At 41.2% G+C, this 24,106-nt stretch overlaps 3 protein-coding genes across 10 annotated transcripts; all 3 read left to right on the forward strand.

Annotated features, from left to right (window-relative positions):
* Positions 1 to 217: 217 nt before the first annotated feature.
* MTA (mRNAadenosine methylase) lies at positions 218 to 4,597 on the forward strand. Of its 2 annotated transcripts, none has more exons than XM_047292407.2 (8): positions 218 to 450; positions 992 to 2,190; positions 2,314 to 2,412; positions 2,600 to 2,683; positions 2,785 to 3,134; positions 3,265 to 3,481; positions 3,580 to 3,659; positions 4,049 to 4,597. In XM_047292407.2, the coding sequence occupies exons 2-8, from the start codon at positions 1,018 to 1,020 to the stop codon at positions 4,329 to 4,331; spliced, it is 2,286 nt and encodes a 761-aa protein (XP_047148363.1). In that variant the 5' UTR covers positions 218 to 450; positions 992 to 1,017; the 3' UTR covers positions 4,332 to 4,597. The 2 variants fall into 2 exon arrangements, with proteins under 2 accessions (XP_047148363.1, XP_087958790.1); XM_088102664.1 differs by having other exon boundaries at positions 1,008 to 2,190.
* Positions 4,598 to 5,856: 1,259 nt separating this feature from the next.
* On the forward strand, positions 5,857 to 11,963 carry LOC124820668 (Pentatricopeptide repeat (PPR) superfamily protein). 7 transcript variants are annotated; one of them, XM_088102253.1, is made up of 5 exons: positions 5,857 to 5,993; positions 6,214 to 6,324; positions 6,631 to 8,329; positions 8,994 to 9,194; positions 11,556 to 11,963. In XM_088102253.1, the coding sequence occupies exon 3, from the start codon at positions 6,806 to 6,808 to the stop codon at positions 8,243 to 8,245; it is 1,440 nt and encodes a 479-aa protein (XP_087958379.1). In that variant the 5' UTR covers positions 5,857 to 5,993; positions 6,214 to 6,324; positions 6,631 to 6,805; the 3' UTR covers positions 8,246 to 8,329; positions 8,994 to 9,194; positions 11,556 to 11,963. The 7 variants fall into 7 exon arrangements, 6 of the variants coding, with proteins under 6 accessions (XP_087958379.1, XP_087958378.1, XP_047148364.1 ...); XM_088102252.1 differs by lacking the exon at positions 11,556 to 11,963 and adding an exon at positions 9,948 to 10,088; XM_047292408.2 differs by lacking the exon at positions 11,556 to 11,963 and having other exon boundaries at positions 8,994 to 9,415.
* A 2,195-nt stretch (positions 11,964 to 14,158) lies between these two features.
* LOC148191341 (uncharacterized) lies at positions 14,159 to 19,330 on the forward strand. Its single transcript, XM_088101375.1, has one exon. The coding sequence runs from the start codon at positions 14,159 to 14,161 to the stop codon at positions 19,328 to 19,330; it is 5,172 nt and encodes a 1,723-aa protein (XP_087957501.1).
* The last annotated feature ends 4,776 nt before the right edge of the window (positions 19,331 to 24,106 follow it).

The following is a 24,106-nucleotide window of genomic DNA, read 5'->3' on the forward strand; positions in this document are numbered from 1 at the left end:
TTATGTAATTTTTATTACTTTTACAAAATTATATATATATATATATATATATATATATATATATATATATCAATTTAAATTATTTTTTTGTTTTTAATTAATCTCTCATAAAAATTATAAATTACAAATATTTTGATATAATAAATACAGTATGATTTCCCTAGTAATATTAATGAAAAATAAAAAATGATACAACATCATAGTAAAACTCTGTTTATCACCTAAGCTTCCCTGCAAAATCAATTGGCCTTTGTTTCCTTCCTCACTGCTGCAACCCTTAAACTCCTCTCTCCTTTCTTCTTTCTCCGCCGCCGGAAAAGTCCAAAGTGTCGGCAATTATCTACCTTCTGCTGCTCTCTGCAAGATGGGCATCCCAACTAATCCGTGTTCAAATTCCTTTTTTTCGTTCTAGGTCTCTAGGAATCGGGGCTTTTTATTCTGTATTGTAAGGTAACTCTTATGCCACCAACAAATTTTTTCTTTTTCTAGAAATTTAAGCGCTTTTTGGTGTTTGGGTTATTGACTATTGCTATCATTTTCGTTTTCGTTTTTGTTTTTTGTTTTGCTTCGAACTGGCTTTTTTTGGTGGTTTGTTTCTGCAATGTTGCTTTCGGAGTTTGGCATACGAGTGTTCGGGGTTTCTTCCATGTTTATTTATATGCAATGGTTGTTATTTAAATGTTTACATTTGATGCAGTATTATTTTACTATTATGTATTGGTGAATTTTTTGTGGCCATGATCTGGTTTTTCAATGTTTTCTTTTTGCGTATTGTAGGTTGTAAGTTATTTGTGGCTGGTTGAACAGTAGCAATATTGTTCAAATTTTAGTTCCTGTTTTTGAAGATGATACTTTGATGAATTAATTTTTCTTTTACTTTACCCGTCCTGGTTTTAACTGTCATGCTTTTGAGGGATCTTGTTTTTGTATGTATTTTTTGGTTGTTGAACAATCCTAGTTGATAACCCGAATGTCTGGAAATGTGATGCAGAGTTGTTGCGTGTTAGGTAGGAATCCATGGAAACACAACCAGACGGTAATGAGGACACGATAGCTGCCGTTAAAGATATGAGGCAACAGCTTGAAGCTCGCATAGAGTGCCAACACAAGGCTCACATGGAGATACTTGCTTCTATACAAACAGTAATACCTAATCTTGTTTCATCCCTTGACCTTTCTCTCAAGGTTGTGTCTTCTTTCAACCATCGTCCTTTTGCTCCTACACCTGCTTTGCCTCTGCCTGATCCTAAATTGAACCCTAAAAGACCTACTGAACAAACTCAACGTTCCAATTCTGAATCCTACGCCGATGGCTCTACTGAAGCCGACTTGACAAATCCCAGGAATCAAAAACTCAAAACGTCTATGGATTCAAACCCAGCATCTCAAGTGGATTCTGAGAAGATTAGTCCATTAGCGGTGGTTCGATCACTGGTTGCCGTTTGTCTATTAGGGCGAGTGCCCTTCTCACCAATTGATTCTTCCACTGTGTCAAGGAAATTGGAAAATGATCAGACAGTGACACCAGCAGAAAAGACAGCGCTTCAGGAGCTCGGAGGGGATTCAGGGGCAATACTTGCAGTGGAGATAGCTTTAAGGTCAATGGCAGATGATAACGGTGGTGTTGAAGTGGAGGAATTTGTGGTTAGTGGCAAGGCAAGGATTATGGTTTTGAATATAGACAGGACCAGACTTTTGAGAGAATTGCCAGAAAGTGCACAGTATCAACGGCTTGAATCAAGTTCTGGAGATGGGAATGTAAATCAAAATCAAGTTCAACAAATCACTAACAGTGGTACTAATGTGAATGGTAGTTTGCTTGGGATGGGAAGGCCAGTTCTGAGACCAATGTCTGAAATGTGGATACCCCATGGGGATCCTCATATGTCAGGGTTGCAGCCAATGTTTCCAGGTGCACCAAGGGGGGCACCCAGGGTAATGGGCATGATGGGGACTCATAGAGGTATGAGTATTCCTTCAATGCACAGACTCCCAATGGGGCCAAATGCACAAGGGAGTAGTCCTAATGCAATGTCACAAAAACCAAGAACTTTAGAGGATGACATGAAAGATCTTGAGGCTTTGTTGAATAAGAAATCGTTTAGGGAGATGCAAAAATCTAAAACCGGTGAGGAGCTTTTGGACCTAATTCATCGTCCAACTGCAAGGGAAACTGCTGTAGCCGCTAAGGTTTAAGCTCACTGCCTACTTTAATAGGCTCTATACTAAAATTTCCCTTATGCTTGATTTCAGCTTTGGTGCAATTTTCTACAGTTTAATCTAATTCAGCTTTTTTACTATGAATTGTTTCAGTTCAAAACAAAAGGTGGTTCCCAGGTCAGACAATACTGTGACTTACTGACTAAAGAGGATTGTCGACGTCAATCTGGTTCCTTTATAGCATGTGATAAGGTTTGTGATAAGGACATTATTTTACTGTTTCTAGATCTTTTAGATTTTATTTCAACTTTTTTTATCTCTGTTGGTTTAAACCAATGTGCCGATTATTCGGTTTTAAATGAAATCTAATCATGAAGATTGGTGTTTACTTTTTCTGTTAGCCTTTCTTGACATGCATTAATCATCCTTCCACTGCCAGGTTCATTTTAGACGGATTATTGCTCCTCATACCGACATCAATTTAGGAGACTGTTCTTTTCTTGATACTTGCAGACACATGAAGGCATGATTTTTACCCGATTCTATATTGTTTTGAAATTATTTTCATTTTAGTAATCCTTATTCTTAGTTTGAGTTGTGTATTGTTCTTTTGTCCTTTGACAGACATGCAAGTATGTTCACTATGAGTATGACCCTACACCTGATGTGTCTCCAACAATGATGGGTGCCCCTGCTCCTCCCAAACCGCTAAAGCCTCAGCGTGCTGAATATTGTTCTGAAGTGGAACTTGGTGAACCACAATGGATCAACTGTGATATACGTAACTTTAGAATGGACATTTTAGGTCAATTTGGAGTAATAATGGCAGATCCACCATGGGACATTCACATGGAACTGCCTTATGGAACAATGGCTGATGATGAAATGCGCAGTCTTAATGTCCCTGCTTTGCAAACTGATGGGCTTATTTTTCTATGGGTCACTGGACGTGCAATGGAACTTGGACGGGAATGGTAATGTTTTCGTGTTTGGTTATATGCTATTTGTTATTTTGTAGGAAAAATCTATTACCTGATTCTCGTACAAGGCTGCCTTTTATTAATAATTCGTTTTCGGTTTCTATATTCCATATGCTCCATCCAGTTTGGAACTTTGGGGATATAAACGTGTTGAGGAGATTATTTGGGTGAAAACAAATCAACTTCAGCGAATAATCAGAACTGGGCGCACGGGCCACTGGCTCAATCACAGTAAGGAACATTGTCTCGTTGGAATAAAGGGTAATCCTGAAGTGAACAGGAACATTGACACGGATGTTATTGTTGCTGAGGTCAGAGAAACAAGTCGTAAACCGGATGAGGTTTGTATAATATTCATTTGTCATTCTGCTGCTTCTGACGTTAAATTCAAATAATTCACATTCTTAACATTTTCAAATTTGTCATTGTATTCCTGAAGATGTATCCTATGCTGGAGAGGATAAGTCCAAGAACAAGAAAGCTAGAACTATTTGCTCGCATGCACAATACTCATGCAGGGTTGGTTTTCTTAACTGGTGTATTTTCCTTTGAGATTTTCTTTCATGGTATTCATGAAATATGTCGATTGAGGTTGAGGACAGTCTAATTATGTCATGGATTTTGATGCTTTGTAAGCAGAGTTTACATGATAATGTTCTAAGAACCTAAACTGATAGAAAGATAGAAATAAACTAGTTGGTTTAGGGCTTAAGAATCATCTTAGTAGAAATTATTAACTGTTGGTGTTATTATTGATTATGTTCTTTCTTACATGATAATGTTCTAAGAACCTAAACTGATAGAAAGATAGAAATAAACTAGTTGGTTTAGGGCTTAAGAATCATCTTAGTAGAAATTATTAACTGTTGGTGTTATTATTGATTATGTTCTTTCTTGTTCTCCATCAGATGGATGTCTCTTGGTAATCAATTGAGTGGTGTAAGGTTGGTTGATGAGGGACTGCGAGCAAGGTTTAAGGCTGCTTATCCTGATGTGGAGGTGCAACCACCATCGCCTCCAAGAGCTTCAGCTATGGAAGTTGACACTAGTGTTGCTCCTCACACCAGGAGTCCATTTGCAGCCACAGAATCAAAGTCCAATTCAACTCAGTTTGCAGAGACTGCAGCAGCTCCAGAAACAAACTTTACTTCAGAAGATAAGTCAATGGCTATTGATGTTGACATGGGTTAAGTTTCCACTTCTGGTCATGCTTAGTTGTAGCTATTCCTTGACAAAGCTGAAAGCAGAACAGTATTCTGATCTTTTCACCATTGTTAATTTTACTATTTCACACCTCTTTTTAGGAAAGATAGAGTAACAAAGGTATCCCGGAAGAAATATTTCTCTTTCTCTTAGGCGAAGATGCTTTTGCAAGTGAAATAATTATGAAATAGTTGTTAATGACGAGGAATGTTGTAAAAGTCTAATTCCATTTTGTACATTTTGTTTTTATCAAAGTTTTTTGTATTTGATAATATTAATGTCAAATTAGGAGAAGCAAATGCATATTAATGCTTAATGCTCATATGAGACTATTTTCTCCCTTTAAAACTTTTTATTGGAAGAAAAGGTCAATTAAACTTAGCATGTTAATCCATCACATTATTAATTATTTAATACAGAAAAACACATCACTGTTTTTAGATTATATATATATATATATATATATATATATATATATATATTTATATTTCAATTAATCTTGATTCTTGAAAATTTTTTCAGACTATATTTTTTTCATGTATTCATTACAATTTGAGAATTAAATTAACCAAAAATGTTAATCCTAATCAAATTCAGTTAAATAAATATTAAAACTAAAACATACTAAGTCACTCAATTTATAATTCCTTTAATTAATACCAGCACAAACACATATGTGCTAAGGCGTTCACATTTTAAAAATATGTTTAACATTATATTTTTGAGTTTATGATATTTAAAATTTGATTATGCTAATTTATAAAGTAAAATTACAAATAACATTAGAAAGTTTATAATGTATTTGTTAGCATGTTATAATAAATAAAGTACTTGTAGGAAGTCTCATAATTTTGGAATAATAAATTATTTGTTAAGTGAAAAATCAAATAAAGATATGTGTTTAAACTTCTATGTAATTTTTTAAAAGTAAATTATTTTTTAATGAATTTATTTAGCAAATATAACAATAATTGAGAAAATGTAAAATTATTTAAATATAAAACATAATTTTTCAGTCCAACGTAATTTTCATTTTAAAGGATGTGGACAATGTCACAACTGACTGTTTTATTTATTGTATTAAAATATAAATGATATTATTTATTTATTTCATATAAATATATGATCATAGTAGTCATAATATATACTTATAGTATAATTCTTAAAAACTCTATCACATTAACTTATAATATTTTAAATTTATTTATTTGTTTACATAAATTGATTTATTTAGTGTAGTTATAGTTATTATAAAATTTTAAAATAATAGTGAATTTTTTTTAAAAGCCTGCCTTGACCCTGAGCATAAGAAAATGGAAATTGGGATCTGAAATCTAAGGTTTTGTAATCAAAATTAAAAATAATCTGAAATTAAAATCAGCAAAGAAATTTTGATTAAGAATGAAAATTACATTTCAAAAGAAGAATGGATGGAGAATTATGGAAGTACATTTATTAACATTAATATAATAAATATTTTGTAGTATAATTAAAAATTTAAACAAAATCAAACAAAATCCTATTTCTTCTGCAGGCACACACACTCTCTCTGGTTCTTTGCTCATTCATTCTCTGATTCCAAACCTAAAAGAAACCAACTTCTCTCTCTTCTTCTCTCAGTATCAGTAAGCATTGCGCTAGGCGGCTAGGGTTAGTTGCTTCCTTATCACTCTCCCAATCAAACATCGAATTTTCTTCCGTAACCTTAGGTTTCTGAGGAGATTTTTCTTCCATCTACCAATTAATCACTTGTTTTATTCTTTTCTGTTTTTTCATTACCTATCTATTTTTTACATAGAATATAGGGATTTTTATTTTACTTTGTATTTTTTTTTTCAATGTTGGTGTCCTGGATGGGTTTGCAATGCAGTGAGTTCTGCCATTGTTGCTTCAGTGGTGCTTTGATTTTCCCAGGCGATTTTTCACCTTCGAGTGCTCTCCAGATCATTAGGAATCAGGGTTTTTTATTCTGTATTTTAAGGTGACTCTTATCCTCCCACCTAAGTCCTTTTTTTTCCGCAATAAATTTAAGTTCTGTATTTGGGTTGTTAACTGTTGTATCATTTTGGGTTCTTTTGCCCAGAACTTGTTTTCTGGGACGAGTTATTTATAGGGAAGGCTTTTCCATTCCCAGAAAACTAAGTTAACCTTCATTTTTTGGAGGTTTCTTTAGATTTTCATTTAAAGTATTTCCAAATGAAATTTTCCTTTTAGCCTAAATTTTTATTTTTATCTGGTCTCCTCTCACTCTAAAATTTTATTTTTGTCTGGTCTGATTTCAATTCAGTCGTACCTGGTGGTTGATACTTCACTGTTCACGCACATTATATAGCAGGAGACTTGTTCAATCAAATCCATAAGAATAAAACAAACTTCAATATTGGAGCCAGCTATCTTGTGAAGAACTAGCACTATAAGTGTCCAAACCATTTTTAAGTATTTTAATACAAATTAATTTTAATATGGGTAATAAAACTCTGCTCAAGTGGCCAAAGCAAATCACAAATTCCATAGTTGTGCAGTTAATTAAAGCAGAAAAGGACGCTCACAAAGCTGTTACTATATTCGATTCTGCAACTGCTGAATATAGTAATGGGTTTCGTCATGATCATGAAACTTTTGGTCTCATGATCTCCAAGTTAGTAGCAGTGAATCAGTTTAGGACAGCAGAAGGGATGCTGGAGAGAATGAAGCAAGAAGATTGTAAGGTTACAGAGGACATACTTTTAACTATATCTAGGGGTTTTGGACGGGTGCATAGGCCACTTGATGCCATCAGGGTTTTCCACAAGATGGAAGATTTTCAGCTTAGACCCACTCAAAAGGCTTACCTTACAATAGTAGATATTCTTGTGGAGGAAAACCATGTAAAAAGGGCTATTGGTTTTTATAAGGAGATGAGAGAACTGGGCTTTCCACCTACTGTTGTTTCCCTCAATATTTTGATCAAGGCCCTCTGCAAAAACAAGGAGACTGTTGATTCTGCCTTACTGATATTTCAGGAAATGCCCAACCATGGGTGCCAACCTGATTCATATACATATGGTACATTGATTAATGGGATGTGTAGACTTGGAAATATCAGTGAGGCAAAGGAACTATTCAAAGAGATGAAGCAAAAAGGTTTTTCAGCTTCTGTTGTTACTTATACTAGTTTGATACATGGCTTGTGTCAGTCTAATAATTTAGATGAAGCTATTGGATTGCTTGAAGAAATGAAAAGAAATGACATTGAGCCAAATGTTTTTACTTATAGTTCTCTTATAGATGGTTTGTGCAAAGGTGGTCATTCATCACAAGCAATGGGATTATTGGAAGTGATGGTCAGAAAGAACCATTTACCCAACATGGTTACTTATAGTTCTTTAATCAGTGGACTGTGTAAAGAAGGAAAGCTTTGTGAATCTGTGGAGATTCTTGATAGGATGAGGATTCAAGGCTTGAAACCAAGTGCAGGGTTGTATGGAAAAGTCATAAGTGGCCTCTGTGCTGTAGGAAGCTTTCAAGAAGCTGCAAACTTCATTGATGAGATGGTGCTAGGTGGTATTTCGCCTAATCGAGCAAGTTGGAGCCTTCATGTTGGGATGCATAACATGGTAGTCAAGGGTCTTTGTAATAATATTGATCCACCTCGTGCATTTCAGTTGTATCTGAGTATGCGAACTAGAGGCATCTCTGTTGAAGTTGGCACTTTTGATTGTCTAGTCAAATGTTTTTGTAAGAGAGGAGACCTGCATAAAGCTGCTCGGATTCTTGATGAGATGGTGTTAGATGGATGCATTCCAGATGAACAAATATGGAATGTTGTAATTGGTGGACTTTGGGACCGAAAAAAAGTGAGAGAAGCCACTGAGCTGTTGCTGGTTGAGCTGAGGCAGAAGTTTGTTGAAGCTGAAAGTTGAAGTCTGTGTTTCTCACATTATCCATATGCATTTCATTCTTACTGAAAACCTTTGGTATCTGGTGGTCTTTTTCTAATGTTGAAGGTTGTTATTTAGTTGCCAGTTGTGTTAGGCATATCAATCTTGCTTATTTTTTATTATTGCATTTAGTCTCAATTAATTTTGTGCTCAGTCCTTTAATGGCTTGCTTGTTATTTGTGCTAACTGTTAAATGAATCTGTAATTGTTTCTAGTATAGTTTAGCTGTCTTTTTAAATGCAATGATTTGATCATCACGTGACTCCACCATCAAAACATAAAGGAAGAGATTCTTGGATATTGTTGAAGAAAAAAGATTTCTCGTCAACCCCTGTAGCTTTTGAACCCTTAAATTCAACCACTGAATTTTAGTGAATTTTAGGATTCTAAATTACCCATTTCTTTTGAGCCGCTTCAAAGAACTTCAACATTTATCATTTGAAGCTACAATTTGTTGCTTTCAAGTAAATTTTGACATCATTATCGTCTCAACCTTGATCTTAGATGGACAACCAAATATCCTCTAGTAGGTGTATACAATAAAAGACACGATTTCAATTCTTCTAATCCTATATATTTTTGGAGCTTCATAACATTACTAGTTAATGCCCAAATTGTTGCATCAAGAAATTTGAAGACTTTTTTTTCTTGAAAAAATAGTTTTATCTTTAACTTTTACAATTGACATTGCAGATCCAAACTAACCTTTTTCCTTTTTTTGTGACTGAAGATGTGCTGCCTTTTCAATTTATGATCTCACCTCATCTCAAAGGGTTGACATTTTCTGATGATCAGTGTCTTTGTGATCTGATGGTTTGAGCTTCAAATTGAGGAAGTAAATGTGCGGTGTAGGATTTAAAACTAAGCTATCCTTGGGGCTGCGACTTAACATTCCACACAACCCTGCTCTGTCTGAGTAAGGTAAATTCAGGTAATTGCAAAATTGGTTTTTTTGGTCGAACCTATTACTCGTTGATGTTGTCAGTTCGTAGAAAATTTGTTTCAGTCAGTTGCAGTAATTTAGCAAAATTTTGTGTATTCTTTAGTGCTCTTATAGTGTAACCATTAAGATTTTAGTTGACATTCTTTATTTGCAGATTACAATTATATGGCCTGACTCCTCAGGCATTAATATATTGGAATTTCATTTGATGTTGGATTCAAAATCGCACATGTGTTAAATAAAGGGGGGATATTCATTACTAGATAGCCTCTTAATGAGGATGGGTTATCATTATCACTGACTTGTTGAATAATGGCTCTTGAATATTTATGAATTCGAGCTGAATACTATTAAGTTTTTTCTAGTTGTATACTTCTAAGTCTGAATTAAACAATAAACCCAAATCAAATATAAGACTGTTGAAAAAATACAATTTGTTTAAGGTAAGATTCAAGTAGTTGAAAAGTTGCTCGAGCAATCTATTCTCCGTTAAAAAGGAGGACTTGGTGTTAGCTGTTGCTTACCCGATCAAAAGAGTGCTTCTAAGGTTTAATACATAGATTAATCAAGAATTTCTATAGCTTGGTTTAAGTCAGCTTTAAATATATTAAAATGTTTTAATAATATATAATTTAAATAACGGATTTCAGTAGAATATATATGGATATGTGTGTGTGTGTTTATGTGTATAATTTGTTCCAGAAACAAGAAATAATCAATCCAATTAAATTATTGAAATAGGTAAAAAAAATTGAATATAAACAGAAGACTATTAATTTGTTGGAAGGGGGAAGTCAGTTCCATGCTCTCTTTAGGAAGTGCAACGAAGAACATGATGCCCAAAACGTCAATTCCCACTGGCAATGCTGTGTGGATTTTCTGTATCTCAGCAAAGGATGTGGAAAGAGGCAATTCACTACATTCTGATCAAACAACACAATTACTGCAACTACCAAAGTTGTCATCACTGCATGCATGAAATCTATGAACTTTAGTCGATAATTTGCTCCGAGATGGGGTGGAAGGGTGGTTGATCCATCAATAACAGATATTCCCCTTGTTGTCTCTGAAGTCATTAGTTAAAACATAATAAAAGCATGAGGAACCACATAGAGATACAAGTGCAGCAGTCATGGCCATACCGACAGAGTCACAGTAGCCAGTATTTCTGAAGATTGGAGAGAGAAGTTGGAAAGCAAGGGTTGTTCCAATTGGTAAAAGATTGGCCAAATGGACATTGCTGGCAGTGTCACAGTCGCCAATATCTGTGAAGAGTGCAGAAAGAAGTCGGAGAGCTAGGACTGCGCCAGTTAGTAAAAGGTTGGCCAAATGGGCAGTGCTCTGAAATGTCTAACCAACGGCTTTCTAATTTTTATGGATGATCACTTTTTTGCTGGCAGCTTCTAATTTTTTGTTTTCTGGTGTTGCTGATGTTCGCTTCAAGTTTCTTAGATTGCCAATAGATGTCAACCGTAGGGGATTTAAGACATGGCAGCCAGTTGTAGACTCTTTGAAGAAGATTCTAGCTTCTTGGAAAGGAAAAGGATTCTTTCAGAGGAAGAATTACTCTCCTAAGCTCTGTACTTTCAAGTTTGCCTCTTTATTTTCTTATCCTTCTACAAGTTGTCAAAGAGCATTGCTAAAACACTAGTGGGTTGAAGAAGAGAAATCCTTTGGTGTGGGTTAGATGAGAGAAAAAAAAATTGCATGGATTAGTTGAGATAATATATTAGCGTGCTTGGTAAGTGGGTATGTATTAAGGAAAAACTTGTGTAAATGGTGCGTGAGGTAAGTCCAATTCAGTCTTTGTGGTTTTAAAGAAAAGCATTAAGGTAAGTTAGAAATGGGAAATCGTCAAAATTTTGGCAAGACATGGATAGGTCTAACTCCCTCTAAACATTTTTTTCCAAGGTTTTATCAAACATCAGAAGACAAGCAAGCATTTTTATCTTTGAAAAGGGGGATTTGAAAAGGGAACAATGGTGTTGAAACTAGAAGTGGCGCAGGGATATGTTTTTTGGGAGGTAGATCTCTTGGATATTTCAAATCTCATTTCTTACCGAACAAAGGAACCTTGTGTAGAATTTTTTTTTTCTGCAATTTTGTGTAGAAACATTTGGATGAGTTGTGTCTCACAAGGTGAAAGTTTTCTCTTGGAGACTATTCCTTTACGGGTTGCCCACTAAAGTTGCTCTTTTTAGAAGACATTTTTTTTTTCTCATGATCACTGACAAACCTTATGCTGTTTTTGCTTTAGTCATCCAGAAGATTGCTAGCATCTGTTCTTCTTATGTTCTATAGCTTCTCTACTTTGATATCATATGTATGCTTGGACATGTCTTCACACAGTTCTCTAGCAGTGTTTGGAGAAACTCATTTTCTTCTAAAAGGAAAAAGGGTTAAGAAGGCTCGGTACCTAGTGTGGCATGCATTGGTGTGGTCTATTTGGTCACTCTGCACGACTTTGTTATTTTTCAGCGAGCTTGATCTTTATTTGGTGGATTTATTAAGGTTCATTCTTGGTCTTGGTTAAACTTTCTGGTCGGCAAAAAGCTAATTTCTTTTTCAGATTGGTACATCAATCCTATATCTTGTCTCTCCTGCTCATCATGACATTTTCTTCTACAATTGGTTGGTGTCAAACAGATATTGTAATTTTTTTTGTATAGTTGTCGTATTTATGTATTTCACTTATACAATCTCACTTAAAAACTATAACATAAAATCGTTAAATATAAATATATTGTAAATATAATATGGTGACATTGTAAATTAACTTTTAACAGTCCCGTCGCATTTATTTATCAGTTAGTTACTAATTAATTAAATAATAATAATAATAATAATATTGTATTCAAATAAAACAATCAATTTGATTCAGCTCTGATTTTCTAACCGAAGCCAAACATTCTTGAGTAAAAAATAGAGAATCCCAAATATTATAATGTTTTTTCTTTTTGATATTTACAATGTTTTTAATCCGTTTTTTTTTTATATTTTTAAGAAAGAAGTGATATATGATAATATTGTGTTAATAGTTATGTAATTAAATGTTAACCAAAGAAGGCATCAGTTTCACATTTCCTGAACATTTTTTGTCTAACCCTAGCTATGTTGAGTTTCTTTAGGCCTTCTTAAAAGGCTAAAATGATTAGAAAAAGGAAGTATTGACAATATTATATATATTTGATTTTGTATAATAATGATAATTAATTGTATGAGTGATATTGATTGTGAATACATTCGTCTTTATGATAAAGAATGTGATATTTTAAAAAATTGTATATTTTATGAAACTATTTATATCATATGGTAAAGAATGCACAATAAAAACACCTTTTTATATCAATTAAAAATGATTTTTTTATACTGATTGATATAGAAGGAGAAAATATAGAAAACATTGATTTTTTACGCCGGTTTTAAAATTGATATAAAAAATCTCACTTTTTATATCAGTTAAAGGTACAATCAGTATAGAAAGCAAAATATTTATAATTGGATTTACTTCAGAGTTAGTTAAAAGTTGGTTGTAATTCAGGCTCATAGTTTTTTTTTAAGATTTGGTGGAGCATGGATGAACGTCGACAATGTGTTGTTATGTTGCGCGCGTCTGGCTATGGTTGACAGTGGTGGCACACGGATTTGGCAGAGGCTGGGTTTCGCGAGATGTACACTCGTGGTGGTTGCATCGTTCTAACGCAGTGAATTCAATGGAAATTCGAGGTGATTCTTGTAGTGGTCGCGCAGTAAGTGCTACTTTCATGATGTTGTGTGGTGGTGCAAGGTGTTTATGTAATGGCCAGTGCAGATAGTGAGAGTCTTAGAGTTTTGCCGTAAGGATTTTAAGAGTTTAAGGATTTGAATGTATGTTTTTTCTTATAAATAAAAAAGATCTTAGAAATTTCACGTCAACTAGAGATAAAACCAATTTATAAAATTTATAATATATAAGTGAGTGTAAACCTCAACTTATAAACCAATTTTGTGATGGTATCCCATTGTCGATCTACTATCAGATCATCCATTAATTCTACTCTCACGCTCGAGATGTCTATATCTCAGTGTGAAGGGGATGTGTTAGAAGTTCTACGTCAAATAGAGATAAAGCCTAAGGCTTAAAAACCACTTTCTAACAAAAGATAAGAAACTACTTTTTATACTATCTGTATCTGCAAGGGCCGGACGCCGTACGGAAGGATCCATGTGTACGGACGCACAAACTAATTGGGCGGATCTCCATGCGGACGAGGCGGACGCCCATATCACATGGACGGATCTTCGCGGACACGGCCGGCAAATCCGGACGCCGGACCAAAGATCCCACATGGGCGGATCCCACATGGACGGATCTTCGCGGACACGGCCGGCAAAACCGAACGCCGGACCAAAGATCCCGCATGGGCGGATCTCGCATGGGCGGATCTCCGTGCGCGCGAGGCAGACGCCCATTTCACATGGGCGGACGTCCACGCCCGCCAAAACACTAATCAACATGACTTAAGGAAAAGCAGCCTGGTTTAAAGGTAAGTAGAAATTAGAAGCTATTGGGCCGTTTTGGGCCGTGATTAACTTTTCACTAATCCCAAGCCCATAGCGAAAACTATAAATACAGGTCCACGGTGAGTGGTAGATAGGTTACATTGAATGCACATTTATTGCTATTCTAGAGAGAGAAACCATTGCTCAGAAACTGACTTTGGCATCGGAGAATCTTTTGCAGGTCTCCACCCCTCAGGATTGAGAGAAGGAATCGAGAATCAGGACAGAAGATCAGCCACCGGGACAAATTGACAGGAGGTCGTGGAGGTTTGGAACTGCACAGCCCTACACATCCGAAACATTTGGCGCCCACCGTGGGGCCGTGTGATTTAAAAAAAAACCCAATGGTGACCACGAGAAATATGAGCTTAGACGATCCCGCTGAGATGATGCGCGCGCTACAACAAAAAATGGACGAGATGCAGCAACGTCATGAAGAAGAGATGGCGGCCGTGAAGGCCGACTGCGAAGCCCGGATAGCTCGGGAGATCGGGCGGATGAACGGGGAAGAACGAACGAAGGATAAAGGAAAGGGGGTGGAAGGAGAACGCCCGCCCCCGGGTACCGAGAGCGATAGGACTTGGAGGCCATCCGGATCGGAGGCAGCGGAAAGCAAGGCTAAGTCGGTGCACGCGGAAAGCGCTGCCGAGGACGGGCGGATGGTTATCAAGCCGGAGCCTTCATCCACCCTATTGCTCCCATTTACCCAGAACATAATGAATGTCCAAATCTCGGAGCAATTCATGGCTCCGCAGTTCAAAATGTATAACGGAACGACGGACCCCGCGTCCCACATCCAGACATTCTCAAATGCGATGGCGTTCCGAACAGGCAATGACGCCATTTGGTGCCGAGCATTCTCGCTCTCGTTGGAAGATGAGGCACTGGAATGGTTCAACACCCTCCCCCCTAATTCGATAGAAAATTTTGCCGGATTGAAACAGCTGTTCGTCAAACAATTTGCGGCCAGCAGCACTCAAGATCTGACCGTATTCGAATTAATGACCCTCAAGCAGGAGAAGGACGAGACCTTGCGGACGTTCATGGACAGGTATCAGAAGACCATCCGGCGAGTGAAAAGCCTGACGCCGGAGCTCGCCCTTCACTACATCCTGCCGGCTCTTAAGCCGGGGCCGTTCAAAGATAGTGTCTGCAGGCGAGCACCCAAAACAATGGAGGAATTGAGGGAAAGAGCAGCTGATGAAATAAGGGTGGAGGAGATGAAGCTCTCCTATAAAAAAGAAACTCAAGAGGCCAGAGGAGAGAGGACGGACGGTAATAAATCCGCCAATCCTACGGGAAAAACGTTCGGCCCTAGGCCCCGGGAGCAGAAGAAAGGACCCCGCTTCCAACAATATACGCCCTTGAACGCCTCAAGGGAGAAAATTCTCCGAGAGGCCCTAAGTGCAGAACTGATAGTGGAGCATGAGGGACTCCCAACTTCGAAGAACGCTGACCGGAGCAAACACTGCTCCTACCACAAAAACATGGGTCACAGCACCGAAGAGTGCTGGACCCTCAAGGACAAAATAGAGGAGCTCATCCGGGCGGGAAAGCTCAAGAAATACGTCCGCGATGAGCGTCCGCCATTACAAACCGAACGACCTGCTCAGAGGCCGGCCTACCGAAAGGACGAGCCAAAGAGCACGAGGACAGAGCGACCACGCTCGGAAAGGCGACCAAGCAGAAGCCGTAGCAGGGAGCGCCCCTTGAGAGGGCATATCAACACCATTTCCGGAGGATTCGCGGGGGGAGGATCATCTTCCTCCGCCCGTAAACGCCATATTCGGGCCCTCCATTCCGTCCATGTGGTTGATAAGCCGCGCCGTTCCATGCCGGCCATCACCTTCTCGGATGAAGACTTTCACGCCCCCGATCCCGACCAAGACGACCCAATGGTCATAACGGCAGAAATAGCACGTTACGGGATAAGTAAAGTCCTGGTTGATCAAGGAAGCTCGGTCAACATCCTCTACTGGAAGACTTTCCTGCAGATGGATATCTCGGAAGATCTGATCGTCCCCTACGATGGACAGATAGTGGGATTTGCCGGAGAGAGAGTTGACACGAGGGGGTATGTGGAATTACGAACGAGGCTGGGAACCGGACGATCTAGCGAGGAGAAGAGGGTCCGGTATTTGCTGGTGGAGGCCAACACGTCGTACAATGTACTGCTCGGGAGGCCGTGTTTAAACGCCTTTGGAGCGATCGTCTCTACCCCCCACCTCGCAATGAAGTACCCCTCCGAGAGGGGAACTATCTGTACGGTCCGGGCGGACCAGAAGACGGCACGAGAATGCTACGCGGCGGGGTTGAGATTGCACGTCCGTCCAATGAAAAGACGGGCGGCCGGCTCTGAGGTGGCCATGGCAGACCTCGACCCGAGGACGAATACCGAAGACCGCTTGGAACCTATTGGGGAAACCCAACCTATCTTGATAGGAAAGGAACCCGCCCAGACCACCCTCATCGCCAGGGAGCTAAACCCTGAGACGGAAAGGGATCTGAGGGCACTCCTGTGGAAAAACCGGGATCTATTTGCATGGACGGCAGCGGATATGCCGGGCATCCATCCCGCCGTAATGAGCCATAAGCTCTCGCTTTTCCAGAACGCTCGCCCAGTGGCCCAGAAGAAGCGACGAATGGGCGAGGAGAAACGTAAGGCTGTGCAAGAAGAGGTGGACAAGCTGAGGAAAGCCGGTTTCGTCCGGGCAGTCACTTACACCACGTGGCTAGCTAACGTGGTCATGGTGAAGAAGGCCAACGGGAAGTGGCGTATGTGTACTGATTACACAGATCTGAATAAAGCCTGCCCGAAGGATTCCCACCCCTTGCCCAGTATTGACGCCTTGGTGGACGGCGCTTCCGGGCACCGGGTATTGAGCTTCCTAGACGCGTATTCCGGGTATAATCAGATACCCATGTACGGGCCGGACATTGAAAAGACAGCTTTCATTACGGAGAAGGCTAACTTCTGCTACGAGGTTATGCCGTTCGGCCTGAAGAATGCAGGGGCAACCTATCAGCGCCTAATGGACAGAATCTTCCAGGGCCAGATAGGCCGGTGCATGGACGTATACGTAGATGACATGGTGGTCCGGTCAGCAGACGGAGAGGGGCACCTCAAGGATCTTGAGGAAGTTTTTCACCAAGTTAGGAAATTTGGCATGCGCTTAAATCCCGCAAAGTGTACGTTCGGGGTAGCAGCCGGAAAGTTCTTGGGTTTCATGCTGACATCCAGGGGGATCGAGGCTAACCCGGACAAATGCGACGCGGTATTGCAAATGCAGAGTCCGGCCACCCTTAAGGAAGTGCAGAGACTGGTGGGACGCCTCACTGCTTTATCCCGGTTCATCCCCAAGTTGGCAGAGCGGATGAGGCCGGTCCTGCGTAAGTTAAAGAAGGGGACCGGCCAGTCATGGGACGACGAATGCGAGCGAGCGTTCCAGGACATCAAGATCCTCCTTAGCAACCCACCGGTCATGAACCGACCGGTCCCAGGTGGAGATTTGCACATCTTCTTGGGAGTGTCTGAAACGGCTGTCAGCGCCGTGTTGATGCAGGAACGGCCTCAGGCGAGGCTAATTTACTTCGTGAGCCGCACGCTCTTGGACGCAGAGACCCGGTACCAGCAGGTAGAAAAGGTGGCCTTGGCCTTGTTACATGCCTCTCGAAGACTTCGTCCTTATTTCCAAAGTTACCAGGTCATAGTCCGGACGGACTTCCCAATCTCCAAAATCCTCCGGAAGCCAGACCTAGCCGGACGGATGGTGGCCTGGGCGGTAGAGCTCTCAGAGTTCGGCTTGCGCTATGAACCAAGAGGATCGGTTAAAGGCCAACATCTGGCGGATTTCGCGGCCGAATTACCCTCTTCCGGCCAAGACGTCTGGAACTTGTATGTAGATGGAGCTTCCGGCCGCTCGGTCAGCGGTGCCGGCATCGTACTTGAAGGTCCCAATGGTTTCCTACTGGAGCATTCTTTGATATTCAAATTCAAAGTATCCAACAATCAGGCCGAGTACGAGGCCCTTGTAGCCGGCCTCGAACTGGCAAAAGATATGGGGGCGAGGAGGATAACCTGTCGCACGGATTCTGAGCTGGTGGTGGGCCAAATGAATGGCAACTTCCAAGTCAGGGAAGAACGCCTTTCGCAATACTATCAGAAAGCGACCGAGCTCACCCGGGCGTTCGACAAAGTGGATATACAGCATATTCCCAGGGAGCAAAACACGAGGGCGGACGTACTATCCAAACTCAGTTCGGGAAAGGAAAAGGGGCAGCTGACTACTATCGTACGGCAGGTTCTACTACAGCCTTCTGTAGAATGCTCGGTGGTATCCGGCGGAGGACAAGATTGGCGCGCAGGAATCCGGGAAATCATGAACCGCCAGGATGAGGGGCGGATGGTAGGTCCGGGCGAAGCCAAGAAAGTCGCCCGTTATTTTATCATGGGAGATGACTTGTACCGAAGGGGATTCTCCTCCCCCCTCCTTAAGTGCCTGGGGGCTGAAGAGGCATACTATGTCATGGACGAACTCCACAACGGCGTTTGTGGCCTCCACACGGGCTGGAGGACGTTAAAAGCCCGGCTACTAAGAGCCGGATATTATTGGCCTACCATGGAGGCGGACACAAGAGCGTTCGTCCAAAAGTGTATCCGCTGTCAAGAACACTCCAACAACTCCCATCTTCCGCCACATGCCTTACATTCAATATCCTCCCCTTGGCCATTCGCACAATGGGGAATGGACATCGTAGGACCATTCCCAACAGGGCAGGCACAGAAGAAATTCCTTTTGGTGGCAGTTGATTACTTCACCAAGTGGGTGGAGGCCGAACCTTTAGCAACAATCACGGCCTCCCAGGTCCAGAAATTCTGCTGGAGATTGATATGTCGCTTCGGCCTCCCTCAGTCCGTCATCACAGATAATGGCCGGCAGTTTATCGACAAAAAACTAGCCGAATTCTTCAAAGGGCTAGGGATCAAGCACATCACCAGCTCTGTAGAGCACCCCCAGACGAACGGACAAGCAGAGGCAATGAACAAAACCATAGTTTCGGAACTCAAGCGGCGTTTGGGAGAAAGGAAGGGAGCATGGGTGGACGAGCTGCCCGAGGTCTTATGGGCCTATAGGTGCACACCTCATGGAACCACAGGCGAAACCCCTTTCAACTTAACTTATGGTACTGATGCCATGTTGCCGGTTGAGCTGGGCGAACCGTCCTTAAGGCGAGAAGTCGAGGACCTGAACCTCAACGATCAAGAGTTGAGAATCGAATTGGACTCCCTGGACGAACGGCGTGACCGAGCGGCGCTGAGGGCCGAAGCTTGCAAACGAATGGTCAAGAGAAAATACAACTCCAAGGTCCGCCCAAGAAGTTTCCAAGAGGGGGATTTGGTATGGAGAAAAACGGGGGATGCCCGCCGAAACCCGGCGCACGGAAAACTCGCCGCCAAATGGGAGGGGCCGTTCAGGATAGTGGAAGCCCCGGGAAACGGAGCCTACAGGCTGAAACGCATGGACGGACGTCCCATCCCCAACACCTGGAACGCCACGCATTTAAAGTTTTACTTTAGTTAATGTCAAATACTTGATTCCATGTACCCCCATAATCAATGAATCAAGATATCTGTTTTCTCCCACAAAGCTAATGTCGTCTTGTAGAAATGTAGTAACGAAGGATCGTCCGCCCTACCAAACTCCAAGCTGGCGAACGAGCGTTCCGAAGAGAACGACTCTTAGCTTGGTTGGGCGACGAAGTAAAATGACGTCCGCCCTACCAAACTCCAAGCTGGCAAACGAGCGTTCCAAAGAGAACGACTCTTAGCTTGGTTGGGCGACGAAGTGAAATGACGTCCGCCCTACCAAACTCCAAGCTGGCAAACGAGCGTTCCAAAGAGAACGACTCTTAGCTTGGTTGGGCGACGAAGTGAAATGACGTCCGCCCTACCAAACTCCAAGCTGGCAAACGAGCGTTCCAAAGAGAACGACTCTTAGCTTGGTTGGGCGACGAAGTGAAATGACGTCCGCCCTACCAAACTCCAAGTTGGCGAACGAGCGTTCCAAAGAGAACGACTCTTAGCTTGGTTGGGCGACGAAGTGAAATAACGTCCGCCCTACCAAACTCCAAGCCGGCGAGTGTTCCAACGAGAACAACTCTCGGCCTGGTGGGGCGACCCCGCGAAAGGATTGTCCGCCCGACCAAACTCCAAGCCGGTGAGTGGTCCAACGAAAACAAATCTCGGCCTGGTTGGGCGACATCGCGAAAGGATTGTCCGCGCTACCAAAATCCAAGTTGGCGATTGTTCCAACGAGAACAATTCTCAGCTTTGTTGGGCGACGCTATGCAACTAAACCGGATAAAAATAAAGGCAGATAAAGATGTGCAAAATTAAAAAGCTGTGTATTAATCATTTGCGCTTAAAGGCGCTGCGATCTACAAAAAGACCGCCCAGCCAACCTCTGGAACACTCGAGACGTTGGATGGACGGTCGAAAGATACACCTCCAAAAAACAATATTGAAAAAGAGAAAAATTCTAATTCTTCCCGCCCCCAGCGATCTCCACGGGCGGCTCGTTCTCTTCGACGGCATTCAAGTCCACAAGGACGCCGTTGAAGACGTCCTTTTCTATATCCACGCCCAAGGCAAAGGGATCCTGGACGCCCGCCAAGAGAGTCACTTGGCGAAGGGCTTTGTTGAATCCCTCCTCATGTTCAAAAAGGATGGTGGACTCCAACTCAGCAATCTGTTCCTTAGCCTTAGCCACTTCAAGAGTGAGCTCCTCATTGGCCTTGGCGTGGCACGACTCGGCCTCCTTCGAGCGGGTTACTTCCGCCTCCAGCAGCTCAATTTTCTGGCAGCTCTCTTCCGCCAAACGCTCCTGCTCAATCCGGGCGGCTTCCAACCCTTCAGCGGACTCCCTCTTAGCTTCCTCTAGCTCGGCCTCAAGCTGCTCGATCCTCTTATCGTATTCGTCTTGATTCAGTATGTCGCAACCGGAATCGCGACGGGACGACGATCCAAAGAAAGATCGTATTTTAAAAAGAGATTTGGAGTCGCCACCATAGTTTATTATGGAAAACTATGGAAAAACCTCAAAACGATAAAGCACGGTCCACAAAAACCAAAGATTGGGTTCGGGAGTCGGTTACGCGTGGGGAAGGTGTTAGCACCCCACAACGCCTGCCCTAAGGCAGTACCTTTAACTAAATGCACGAATATGATGTGGTTTTTCAAAATGTTTAATTATCCCCTAAAATAAAATTCTAAATAAACAAAACATATTTTTTAGTTTTTTGGGCCCGACAAGGATTGACCTTGCTCCTACGTATTCTCATTCAAAATGAGAAATCAGGGTTACGTAGTTCTAGCTAAAAGATTGTTTGTTGTTTGGAAAAGCATATGTTTTTAATTTTTGGAGATTTTTATGTTTTTAATATTTTCGAGAAGGTAATGAGTACTAGGCTGACGCGAACGGTCGCACGAGTACTCATACCTTTAAAATGATATTTAAATATTTTTAATTATTTTTGAAAAGAGAGATAACGATATTAAGCACTAGGACGATGCGAACGATCACACGAGCACTCATACTGTTATCTGCTTATTTAGGAAGACTTGAGAGCAATGAGTGCTAGGCTGATGCGGACGATCGCACGAGCACTCATACCCTCGTTTAATATTACGTAAATAAGAGAGAAAAGTATTGAACACTAGGACGATGCGAACGACCACACGAGTGTTCAACCTTTAAACGTATTTTTGAAATTTTATTTAAGAAAAGAAGAAAAAGGTTTTTAGCACAAGGACGACGCGAGCGGTCACACGTGTGCTTAAACCTTTAAAATGTATTTTTGAAATTTTATTTAAGAAAAGAAGAAAAGGTTTTTAGCACAAGGACGACGCGAGCGGTCACACGTGTGCTTAAACCTTTAAAATGTATTTTTGAAATTTTATTTAAGAAAAGAAGAAAAGGTTTTTAGCACAAGGCCTACGCGAGCGGTCGCACGTGTGCTTAAAACCTTTTTCAAAATATTTTTATTTGATTTTTAACTTTTGTAAAAGAAAGGAAAAAAATTTTCAGCACAAGGCCTACGCGAGCGGTCGCACGTGTGCTTAAACCTTTTCAAAATATTTTTATTTGATTTTTAACTTTTGTAAAAGAAAGGGAAAAGATTTTCAGCACAAGGCCTACGCGAGCGGTCGCACGTGTGCTTAAACCTTTTCAAAATATTTTTATTTCATTTTTAATTAATTAAAAGTAGATAATGATAGAAAAATAGAAAGTAGGGGAGTTACTAAATATAAATAAAGGGTAAAAATAAAGATAATATGGAAAGCTTAATGATGAAATAAAATAAATAAAAAAATGGTGTTTAAATAAAAGATGGGAGTGTCTAAATGAGAAAATGGGGTGCCCAAACCATTTTTCTTTTATAAAAAGATTGGGCCTAAACCCAAGCTAAAAGGGGTGTGGAAGTGAGAACAGGAGCTGCGCGAAGTAGAAAGGAATTTTTTTGTTTACTTGGGCCAAGCCCAGCACTGGCCCGAGGATGGTATGGGGTGCGCGGGTGAGAAAACAGGGTCTGCAGAACGGAATTGAGGCTCCTTTGGTTTGCAGAAACGGAATGGGCTTCAACCCAAACAGGAGGGGGTGTGAATGAGAAATGCGCGTCGACATGAAGAAGAATCAGTCCTGCTGGGCCCAAAGCCTCTCTATCCAGAAACCCTAATCCCATTAGGGGTTTGGTTGAATTCCCCCATTTCGCCACACCCCATCAGCATCCGAGAGGTCCCCTTTCCTCCTCCTCTCAACAAACAGAAACCGTGGACCTTCACCTCCGCCACACGACGATCACCACTCAACCTTCACACCACCGGTAGCCGCCAGCCACGGTCCATGGTGTCGCCCGTGACGGCGTTCGTCACCGGAACCGTCCCTGGTCGAGGTGAAAGCCCTCCCTCTTCCACCGCTTGTCGCGCGCGAGTTTGAACTCGCCCTCGCCGCCGCAAATGATACCCGTCGCCGCCAACCACAACTTCAGGTTCTCGCCTCTCTTCTTCTTCTTCGCGCGAGAGGGAAGAAACGTTGCTGCTCTACGACGAAACCTCACCACTACGAGCAGAGCCAACCGCCACCGATGCCTCCGCGATTTGCCCCTACTCGCGCCGGTGCCGCTGTGACTCCCCTACCACCGTTGCCGGCGTGCGCCACCCTCCGATATCTCCCTCTTTCTGTCATTTATTTCCTTGATTGTATGATGGGTTGTTATGTGCGGGAGTGTTGTTTGGTGAGGAAGAAGACGAAGGCGTGGAGATGGTAAAAAAACAATTAGAAGCTCGACTTTATGCGTGTGTTTGGAGAGGTGGTATTTGGTGCTTGAGGATTCAATTTTGCTGGGGATTGGAGATGAACATAAGCGTTGAAGGGTTCCATGAAAGGGGAAGAGAAGAATGGTTTTGTTTTTGTTTCTGTTTCTGAATTTGGTTGACTGCAGGTGGGGGGTGACACACTGAGGAAGTTCTCGGTGGAGGGTGTCGGAAACGCAAATTGATGATGTGGTTGGGATAGCGGTTCCAGTGGAGAATGGAATGGTTCAATGAGGATGAAGACACTGTTCCATTGTTTCTGTTACATGATTTTTCTGTTGTGTGTTTTGTGTTTTTTATTTCAATTTCAGTATTGATGATTGGAGATGAACAGAGGCTTGGGGGCACATCTTATGGAACCTACCTCGTTTTGAGCTTGCTTGACATTGAAAAATAAGACCATAGAAGTGGACGTGGGGAGGGTGATGCAACCATGAACATGTACAGTGGAAGGTATTCAAACCATACGCAAATAGCAATTTCAAGAGAGATATATGTAAGGGCAAACAAACAACTCTCTAAGCAACATTACTTACCTTTCGAAGATCCACCCGCTATGGTCAATCTCCTGCTTCCAATGAATACTCTTCTTCCTTGAGCTTCCAATGAATACTCTTCTTCCTTGAGTGGCTGCCCTGTGTCTCTCTTTCAGATGCCAAAAAAAATGGGGAAAAACTCCTCAGCAATGGATGATCCAAGATGATGGCCCGGAGCTGTGTCCAAAATCTCTTTTCTCTTCCTCCCGATCCCAACCAAAATCCTGCTCTAAAATCTTCGAAAAAAAATTCTTTGTAACCACCTTGTCCCCCTCCTTCCAGACATGTTTCCCATACGCCAATTCCCACGTTTTTTCATTTTTTCTATTTTTTATTTTTTATTTCAATTTTATTTTATTTTTTAATTGTTTTCAGTTTTAATTTTATTTTTTTAATTTTTTAATTATTAATTCTATTAAAACAAAATTGAAGATAAGAAAAATAGAAAT

This window comes from Vigna umbellata, chromosome 11 (genome assembly GCF_029865625.1).
Source record: "Vigna umbellata cultivar VRB3 chromosome 11, Vumbellata_1.0, whole genome shotgun sequence".
NCBI lineage: Eukaryota > Viridiplantae > Streptophyta > Magnoliopsida > Fabales > Fabaceae > Vigna > Vigna umbellata.

Bases quoted from the DNA above. Each gene is read 5' to 3' on its own strand.
- MTA (XM_047292407.2), top strand. From the start codon at position 1,018: ATGGAAACACAACCAGACGGTAATGAGGACACGATAGCTGCCGTTAAA. The intron at 2,684-2,784 runs GCATGATTTTTA...GTCCTTTGACAG, and splicing joins ATACTTGCAGACACATGAAG to ACATGCAAGTATGTTCACTA. The intron at 3,135-3,264 runs GTAATGTTTTCG...TGCTCCATCCAG, and splicing joins ATGGAACTTGGACGGGAATG to TTTGGAACTTTGGGGATATA.
- LOC148191341 (XM_088101375.1), top strand. From the start codon at position 14,159: ATGGACGAGATGCAGCAACGTCATGAAGAAGAGATGGCGGCCGTGAAG.
- LOC124820668 (XM_088102253.1), top strand. From the start codon at position 6,806: ATGGGTAATAAAACTCTGCTCAAGTGGCCAAAGCAAATCACAAATTCC.